Source organism: Prunus dulcis, chromosome 8, assembly GCF_902201215.1.
Source record: "Prunus dulcis chromosome 8, ALMONDv2, whole genome shotgun sequence".
In the NCBI taxonomy this organism is placed as follows: domain Eukaryota; kingdom Viridiplantae; phylum Streptophyta; class Magnoliopsida; order Rosales; family Rosaceae; genus Prunus; species Prunus dulcis.
In genome coordinates this window covers 14,879,699-14,890,206 of record NC_047657.1, presented here as the reverse complement: position 1 = coordinate 14,890,206, position 10,508 = coordinate 14,879,699, and the positions used below count along the sequence as shown (strand labels likewise).

General features: G+C 35.7%; 1 protein-coding gene across 1 annotated transcript; it reads left to right on the top strand.

Moving 5' to 3' along the window:
- The first annotated feature begins 3,858 nt into the window (after nucleotides 1-3,858).
- On the top strand, nucleotides 3,859-4,452 carry LOC117638189. Its single transcript, XM_034373319.1, has one exon. It carries the CDS (start codon nucleotides 3,952-3,954, stop codon nucleotides 4,306-4,308), a length of 357 nt encoding a protein of 118 aa, XP_034229210.1. The 5' UTR covers nucleotides 3,859-3,951; the 3' UTR covers nucleotides 4,309-4,452.
- The last annotated feature ends 6,056 nt before the right edge of the window (nucleotides 4,453-10,508 follow it).

The window sequence follows — 10,508 nt, the reverse complement described above, 5'->3', positions numbered from 1 at the left end:
GCACCGGTACAAAAATACGCTCCGATGCACAATGCTATTTTGTAGCGGGGCTATAAATTGTTACGTGGCGCTGTTTTATTGGCGGTTCAAATGTTGTGTGCGAAGGCTTACAGCAGAAGGGTGTTCGTATGGAATTTGAATTTTGATTAAATATGTATGGGTTTGCAGGGGCCTGTGAAGATTTGTTGATTTAATGAGCTAAGTACTTTTCAAAATGGAGCTCGTGCTACTCCCCAACAACAGAAATATCACATTGATTGCGTACTAAAGTTGTAGTACGAGCATATGAAAATACCACACTCGATATCATGTTTTGTTGACTAGTGTAGCATCGCTTTAAGAGCAAGGACGGATCCATGATTTTTAAATGGACTAGGCTTGATTTCCTTTACAAAAAAATTTGACGGCACGATGAGCCATATACCTTTCAAAATGCATCTAATATATAAGATAGAAGCTAGTAAAATAATAATAATAATAATAATAAATAAACATGCAATGCAAATACAAGATAGGACTATTTAAGTTGCATTCTTTGAGTCTTTAAAGAATTAAAATTATTCATCTTTCATTCATTATCGATATTATCAACTTTTTTTTTTTTTTGGTTGTGTGCAATACTACATCGCATTTATAAAATTCTTGAAAAAAATTTGTATGGGCTATAGTCCACCATATAGCCCTCAACATAGATTCGTCCTTAGTTAAGAGTGAAATTTACTATGATATGATGATTGTGGGAATCAAATTAAACCTGAACCTTAGGTCAAATAATTAGGCCAATCAATTTGGAAATTATTTGACCTAATTGAGAATTACCTAACATAATTAAGAATTACCTAATCTAATTGGGAATTACCTAATCAAATTAGGAGTTACTTGAATTAATTGGGAGATTACCTAATTCAAGTTGGATGTATTTGATTCTCGCCTTAATTAGGGATTTGGTTAAATCACTAATCCCTAAATACACCAACCTCACCAACCACACCAACTACACCAACCTCACCAACTATACCAACTCCACCAACCTCTCCGAGGCCCCTATAAATACTTGGCTACATACAACGATTGAGGTACATCTGAATTTCTACTCAAACTCTGCATAAGTTATCCCTTACAAACCCTTCTTTGCCATTTTCTTTCTCTCTCACACATAAGGCACCGGCCACCACACAAGGCTCTGGGCACCCGATTTTCCTTAAAACAATCAACCTAACTTAGGCATCGGAGGGCCTTTGGCCAACCCCCCACGGGTGTGGTCCTTTTACTCCGATCTGTTTTGCAAGGAGAAAGAGAAGCGGAGAAGACAAAGGGATTTTGGGCGAATAAAGCACCAATTTGTGCGAGCGATTTCCATCCCACTAGAATATTCGCCCAAAATCCCTTCGTCTTCTCCGCTTCTTTTTCTCCATGCAAAAAAGATCGGAGTAAAATGATCACACCTGGGGGTGTTGGCCAAAAGCCCTCCGATGCCTAAGTTAGGTTGGGTGTTTCAAGGAAAACCGAGTGGTCGGAGCTGTGTGTGGTGGCCGGAGCGTTATGTAAGAGAAAGAAATAAAATGGCGGAGAAGGGGTTGTGAGGGATAACTTTTGCAGAGTTTGAGTAGGAATTCAGATGTACCTCAATCCTTGTGTGTAGCCAAGTATTTATAGGGGGCCTCAGAGAGGTTAGTGGGGTTGGTGTAGTTGGTGTGGTTGGTAAAGTTGTTGTAGTTGGTGAGGTTGGTGTGGTTGGTGAGGTTGGTGTATTTAGGGATTAGGGATTTAACCAAATCCCTAATTAAGGCGATGATCAAATACATCCAACTTGAATTAGATAACCTCCCAATTAATTCAAGTAACTCCCAATTATGTCAAATAATTAGGCCAATCAATTTGGGAATTATTTGACTTAATTGGGAGTTACTTGAATTAATTGGGAGGTTACCTAATTCAAGTTGGATGTATTTGATCCTCGCCTTAATTAGGGATTTGGTTAAATCCCTAATCCAACTACACCAACCTCACCAACCACACTAACCTCACCAACTACACCAACCTCACCAACCACACCAACTACACCAACCCCACCAACCTCTCCAAGGCCACTATAAATACTTGGCTACACACAAGGATGAAAGAACGTCAGAACTACTACTAAAAACTCTGCAGAGATCTTCCCCTCATAGACCCTAGCCACCTCCTCTCTCTTTTTTACATAAGGCTCCGGCCGCCCGGTTTATACTATAAACACATCTCCGTACCCTATTAGCTATTGTTTTCTATACGATTCAATTGAACTAATTTAGGCATCAGAGGGCCTTTGGCCAACACCCCTTGGGTGTGGTCCTCTTATTTATTCTATTTTGCAGAGAGAAAGAGACGGTGAGGAAGAAAGGGGAATCTTTCCAATCGAATATTCTCGTGGGAAAATTTACTCCCATAATGACTTAACGAGTATGGTATTTCTATGTATTCGTACTGAGCATGATATCATACCATAGAAAAACTGACGCCAATATTATAGATTTTAGTGAAAAATTAGTAAAACAATACCGTGTCATTTTGTAGTGAAAAATACTACTAACTATATCTAATATAATTGTTAAAAAGGTAGTAATGTTGTAGGCACTGAAGTCATTTCCAAAAGTTTGAATCATAGTATTCCACTTTCATGTCATTTCGTAATCAATTTTTTGTTGTTATCTCTAGTATTATTGTTGAAAGTTTGTAGGGCTACTTCTTTAGTGGCAACCCATCTCCGTAGTTTGGTCGCCCATTCCTTCGGCCAGACAAGTCTCTCTCCTCTCCCAAAAAATAAAAAGAACAACTTGAATTGATTGATTTCGGAATAGGTTAAGCAAATATTTGGTTTTGGTGAAACTTAAGAATTTTATTTTATTTTCTTGATGGTAAATTTGAATAGGCTTTAAGAATTTTTTTATTTATTCTTATTTTAAAAAAATAATAAAAAAATAATAAAAAAAATAAATAAGAAGTTTGTAGCGATAAAATGATTAAGAGCATTTATCATCGTACCCAAAATCTTAGTTTCGATTCCTCCCTCTTTCAATATCAATTGTAAAAAAAACAAAAGCATAATATTCTCAATTAATTAACCTCAAATTCAATCTTCAACATGCATATATTTTTTCTGGTTGTGGTCCACTATTATTTACTATAGTACTTGTAAGATTCTCAATTAACCTTCTCGAATTCTTCCCAAGGTTAAATTTGACATGTGATATGGTTGTGGTCCTTGATACTTCTTGATATATTCTTTTTTTTATTCTCGTTGTCTGCCTTGATTTGATATGATATGTGTGATTTACTTTCCTTTTTATTCCCCCCTATATCAAATTTATCTAGGTAGCTTAGGCATATTTGGTATTTAACTTGAATATAACTTTTTAAATTTAAAAACAAAATTTGAGTCTAAAACAAAAAAAAAAACTGTTTGATAGCCCTATTTTTAAAAACTCAAACTCAAGAACAACTAAAAAACACCTCAATTATTAAAAACAAAAAATACCTGTTTTTTCAGTTTTTTTCTAAAAACCCACAAGTTCTCAAATTTTTAAGATTTGAAAATAGTTTTCAAGTTGCATACTAAACAAGTTTTTGAATCTTAAAAATAAATTTAAGAACTCGTTATTTTAAAGAAAAATCAAAATTTTTGAATTCCCTTTTTGAATAGGATACCAAATGCCCTCCTAACTAATTTAATGTTGTGACTTTCTACTTTTAAGTTGAATTTTTTAAATCATGTTCCCAATTTAAATCCCCTTTTCTGACGGTTTCCAAGACCGAATAGGCTTTTCTGTACACTATATAAGGAGTACATGGATATTTACCTTATGAGTCACACAAATCAAACCTAGCTAGTTTTTCTTTTTCTTGGGTTGGTGCCTGCACTTTCAGGGTTCGTAAAGCCAAGGTGACGATCAATCCAAAAGAAAAGAAAACGTGATGGCCAAGACAATCAACAGAGAGGAGCTGGGCAAGGTTGAGATTATATTAGACCAAGAATTAGAGAAAGCAAAAGGTGAGATTGGTGTTGGGGACGTTATTTACTTGGAGGAGCTGTTATCCGAAATCAGGGATAAGTGTGACCAGGGATTGCAGAACCTGAAAACCAAACAGGGGGAGTACAAATCATGGGTGGACATGTGGGAGCAGGAGTTTCAGCTGAAGTTGAAAAAGAAGAAGGAAAAGTTTGAGGAGAGGATGAAGAGAGAGAAGGAGAAGCACAGAGAAGAGAAGGAAAAGTGGGAGGAAGAGAGAAGTTTATTGAAGGCAAAGTATGAGGCGATGCGGTGGACTTAAGCTGGGTTTATTCTGGGTTATATATTTTGATTAAAAATGAAAAATAGTTAGGGTTTATTTTCTTGTTTTCTTCATTATGTATTATTCTTTTTCCTTATTGTTAATCAGAGTAATCAATTAAGTTTTGGTCCAATTGTTCTTGTTCTTCTGAATTAGCACCATCAATACTTGTGTTTTGATGCTTGTATAATGCTTATGTCCAAAACAATGTTCTTTTGAGTTCAATGGTTTTTTGAATTTTTGTTAGTATTTACAGGCTATATTTTAAGGGGAAGGAGTTTCGAACTTGAATTCAATGGGATGAACACACTGTCTTGATTAATTGGTTTAACCTATGTTTGCGGGTTTTGTGGTTAAGTGTTTTGTGTTTAGGAAAGTTAACAAAAAAATAATAATAACTTGATTATTTTTCACTTTAACCGACTTTTCAGACTTTCCGAGAACATAAGAAAAAAGATTTGTGCAGAACTAAAAGGACACAGAGGAAGAAAAAGAAGAAAGCTTCTAGTGCAAGTATGACATCTTATTTTTGTTATTTAATAACCCTGGCTTTCCACAAAATCCTCCAATACATAGCTTGATGCGATTTGCATATGGCCACGCGGCTTTTTAAAATATTTTAATATTTTAATAGTACAGCCGCACGGCCATACTCTTTAAATTTATACGAATATTTAAATAGTATAGCCGCGCGGCTATACTCTTTAAATTCATACGAATATTTTAATGGTATAGCCGCGCGGCTATACGCTGTAAATTTAAATTATACAAACAATGATAATTATGTTGTAAAACCAGTAGGAAATACATTTCAAGAAACAATGATGTTGTAGAACCAATACCAAAATGCCACATAAGTTAAGGGAAATAAAATAAAATTAGGATTGTCAAGTATATATATAAAAGAAGGAGAATAACAATTCCCTCTATCCCAAGAACCCCAGCAAGGTTTCTGTATTTTTCATAGGCAATTAAAATGGCAGAGAAGAGCAATGCCCTAACATTCAAAGAGATTGTGGTCCAAGTAGATCACTTGCTCTTCCTGGTTGAGAGGCTTGCAATTTTCTTGGTCATAATTTTTCCCAAACTTTTATGCTTTTCCTTCATCTATTTCATTCTCACAACTTTCTTATGCATGGAGGCCTCCCTCCAGCGTCAACTTGTTTCTAAATCAACTGTAAGTTTTATATCATCTTCTCTGTTAATTAAGTAAGAATTCAATTTGGGATTGTTGCTAATCACTTACTAATCATTTTGATTATAAATGTGCAGCCAAATTATCAACATGTGTTTGTGTTTTTGCTTGAGAGAGCTGCCACCATTTTTCTAGTGCTCTACAATTGGGCCACAAACTATTGGTATATAGCTATGGCTTCCTTGGTGATATCTGCCACGTGCGGTGCTTGCATCTTAAATTTCATGCCTTGCCAGAAATTTCACAAGAATGGCATCCCTTTCCCTAATCCATGCTCGAGTTTGATGAATTTGTGGAAAAATAAAGTGAGTGTTGCTTTTGAGTCATTCTTTTATTTATTTATTTATATACAGTGGCGGAGCTAGAAGTTTGTCTTTATAGGAGTATGATCATAAAGAAGCAACCACAAAGAAAAACCGGCATTTCATCAAACACGTAGCCCTCCCTTTAAAGAAGAACTCAAGAACATTGAGAGCATAAATTTTTGGTTAATCATTTTGTTATGCCTAAATTATGTTGTATAATTTGTGCAGGAACGTATGTTCTTGTTGGAGCGGCTAGCAGTCATTGTGTTTGTCTTGTATCCAAGATCTGCAACTCCTTTTGCTGATTTCTTCTGTTATTCTTGTATCTTGGACCTAATTCGCTCTGCCTTGCGGTTAAATCCTAATGAAACTGTGAGTACTCAAACATAACATTCCCTAAGCATATTATTATCGTCTGGCACAAGCACCCCCATCTCTATACCGTATGGATACGTGCAGATAGTAATGTTCTCTCAAAAATAACATTCGATACATTGTCGAGCACAAGCACGCACATCTCTATATTATATGTGTATGCGCACATAATTAATGTTCTTTTGCCAGATATCAACTATGTTACGTTTCGAAACGTATCCAAAAATCATTTTGGTTTGATGTTCTTGAACTAATTCTTGACTGAATTTGACTATATATGTGCAGAAGCAGGGTGATGGCTATCTATTTCGGATTGAGCGAGCCATGGCAATTCTTTTGAAACTCCATTGTACCAATCGAATCATATTCATAGCAAGAGTTGTTTTTGTTGTCACCAACAGTGTTTACTTTGTCGACACCCTTGAAACCAAACAAAAGTCAGCCCAAAAACAACCTCAACAACAGCACTCAGGCCGAAACAAACCAAAACAGGGGCAACAGATGCAGGGGATTATCAGCTCTGTTTCTACAACTCACACTTATAAATTTAGAGTAATTCCTGAATTTTTTTTTGTTTTGTTATACAACATGCATATGTGATTTGCATGATTAGAAATGTAAAACAATTGAATTTGACTTTCTTTGAATAAAAAAAAAAATTGCAGGAAACTGAAATTGAAGAAGAATCAGCAAAGGAAGAAAATACCAAATGGGAAGAGGATTTGGTGGAAGCTGATGCCAGCTGAAAGAAAAGGCTGAAAGTGCAGCAGGAGCATCAAAAGGAGAAAATAACAGATGGGAAGGGGATTCGATGCAAGAAGACGAGGACCAATTGAAAGAAAAGCCTGATACTGAAGAAGAAAACACGAAACGGGAAGATGATCTTCTAGAAGTTGATGACAGTTGGGAAGATTTGAATTCACTGGAAGAAGTTGATGATAGTTGGGAAGAGGAATTGGTGGAAGCTGATGAAATTGATAGTGTCAGTGAGATAAAAAATTTGATGAAGAAGGGGGAAGTTGAGAGATTAAAGTTTGAAGAGAGAGAAGTATCTGTTGAGGCAGAGACTGGAAAGAGAGAGAAGCATATGAACAAGAATACCAGAATATGTTGAAGAAAATGCAAGAGGAATTTGAGGGAACATTGATGTTAGAGAGATAACTTTCCACAATAGGTTGTCACAAGAAGAGTTAGATAAATTAGTTGTATGATTAAGAGACGAAAACTATAGATAGATAGCAAATTTTTGTTCCTTCAAAATTGTACTACGAAAGTGACCTAGCCTAGGTGGCACGTTCTGCAGAGTTACTTTTTGTTAATTGCATCAGTGATTCAACGCTCTCCAAATGCAAATTTTATTTTTTACATGATACGAGCTTATTGGTAGAACTTGCCCTACGTTTTCGCACTTGACGTCCTTGTTGGCCCCTTCGTCCTATCGACAATAGCTTGACAGTGGCTACCTTTCGAGGAATCAAGCAGACTGCTTAAGAGCTCGTATACCGTTTTATGATATGTTCTTTTTTCAAATTTGGCATATTAAAAAGAGAAGAATCACTAGACTATGTGTGGTGTTTAAATTTTTTATTTTTTTATTTTTGCTGTAAGTGTTGGCGTGAGTCCAAATTAATGAGTTTTGGTAAGGATAATCGTCATATGCATTTATATAGGATAAAGTTAGCTAACTAACAATTTGAATAATTATCGAAGATAAAACTAATCTTAGTCTACCAGACAAACAGTAGTACTCCATCTCTGAAACCCTAAGCTAGCTCTCTCCCTCTCCCTCTCACCCTCTCTTGGTAGGCAAACAATGGCAGAGACAAGAAAGGTCTTCAAACTCATAGAAATGCTACCCAAAATAGATATTGTCCTCCTCAAGGTCGAGAGGCTTGCCATATTGATGGTGATAATCCTTACCAAATTTGAATGGCCATCCATCAACAAGCTCATTCTGATGAGTTTTTTTGGCTTAGAGCTCTCCCGCCGTCATCGACTCAATGCATTAATTGTGAGTACTTGATGAATTTAGGGTTTGCATGTGCACCTGTACATGTCGTATATTATTCGTAAGAGTTTTCGATTTTTTTTTTTTTTTTTTTTTGGGTGTTGTTGTGTGTTAACTTATAATTTTATGTATGCAGCCGAAATATTATCGGTATTGTTTTTGGCTTGAGCGAGTTTGGAGTGCATCCTTAATACAAACCTATAGGTCTGCAAACATTTGGTCTATAGCTACTGTGGTTTCCTTTGTGAAATCCACCATATGCATTGCTAGCACTTTGGAGCTCACGCCTTCGAAAAGGCAGAAATCTCGGAAGAATGGAATCTTTAGCCCTAACCCTAGAGTGAGTTCATGTTCATTCATAAATCTTTACAATTATATTTATCACACACACAGAGTTTCCATTGAGGGATCCCTCAAATAAGCTTATTTGAGGGACACCCCTTGTAGGGTCCACTCCGGATTGTATTTCACAAATTCAAACCGTCTATTTTGTAGATACTCATTCAAAGATCATTTCTACAAAAAAATTACTTGAATTCGATATCATTTGATCACTCATTTGAGTTATTGAAATTTTAGTACTTTCTTGAAGAAACGTGTTCATTGATTTTGTAAGACACAATTGGATGTCGAAACGATTTCCGATTTGTCTAATTTTTTGTAAGGATGATCTATGAATGAAGACCTAAAAAATAAATGGTTTGGATTATTGGAAAAAAAATTGTTGGGTACCCTAAAGGGCGTCCCTCAATAGAAGGGGACTATATATATATATATATATATATATATACATGCATGCATAAGTATTAAGTAACATTTGATAGTATTTGTTTGAGATTTGGACGCATACATACGATGTACTATATGCACATGTGTACACTTGTTACATAATTTATATTTTATATTATGAATCTGAATTATTGATTAAGTTGTTTCTTATCGGAATATGCGATTCTGATTCACATTCTAGAACTATAAGCATGATCAGAAGCATACATTTGCGCTCAGTATTTGCGTTTTTGTATATGTGCAGTTTATGTTGAGCTGGTAGGCCTTGTGAGGATACCATGAGATTCATGGGCATAAGTTATACTGTATATTTGTTTTTGTATATATATAGTAAAATAATCCAATATTTTCAGATCAATTATATATATTTAGACTGGAAATTAGCTGTACTTTTACTGTCTGTTATAATACAATTACACATTTTATTTGGTTTTGCCTTATTTATGTTCTAATAATCTCTCGGGAAACAAACATGAGATCAGAGCCTTTTCTTGGTGCCCTAATTACTTCACAAGAGAGGGACGTTTTCTTTCTGGAGCGGTTTTTGAGCTTGTTCCTTGTTATCTCGACATCCTCTGTTGCAAATATCGGGGGTGGAATTTTTTGTCTCTGTCACGTTCATCACTTAATTTCCTTCACCTTGCGGTTGGACTACAACTTTTGGCCACCTTTGAGTGCTAAAACTAAAAATACACGAGGTATGTATATATATGTTGTTCTCTTGTCAAACAGCCTGAGATTTTATGTTAATAGACAGGAACCCGAATCATTGATAAGGTGAACTATGTTACTATATATGCATGTGGTGTATACGTTACACAAATGCATAAGATTCTTTTGATGGATTTGTGTTGGTTGACTATGAATCTTACTCTTTGTCCCAAGAGTTAACCTCATCAATGACTTGCAAGATGAGCATATTATGTTGTCAAACTGTCTGATAAGAGATTTCTTAGTATACAATCATGCATGAACACCTGGATATTGTATGTATACGTGTATATATATATATATATATACAGAGGAGAGCTGATGAAGTTTCTAATCTCAGTGGCAATGGGAGCAGTGAGACTGAGAATGAACTGAAAGCTGAAAATGTAAGAATCTATACTGAGGAGGAACTTGTGGACATGGAAGAAGTTGAGAGACTAAAGGCTGAAAATAGTATTTTGAAGAGAGAAAAGGAATTTTGGGAGGAGTCAGAGAGACTTATATATAGAGATTCTCTCCATGTGTGGGAAATGCATAATCAAAAGCTTAATGCAATGCGTCTTGAAGCGAATCGGGAGTCTGAAACTTTAGTTGGTGAGCTAGAGAAGCACTTCAAGTTAGAGAAAGACATGCTGGCAAGGCTTTACGCTTACGAAGAAGATAACAACAAATGGGAGCAAGAGAAGAGAGAAATTGCCGAAAAACTTGAAGCTCTAACTGCAGCGTTCGAAAAAAACCAAGGTACTGTGCAAAATGGCACAGAAGATCTAACAAAAAGATGGGAAGATGAGAAAACTGAACTAACTCAACAGCTTTC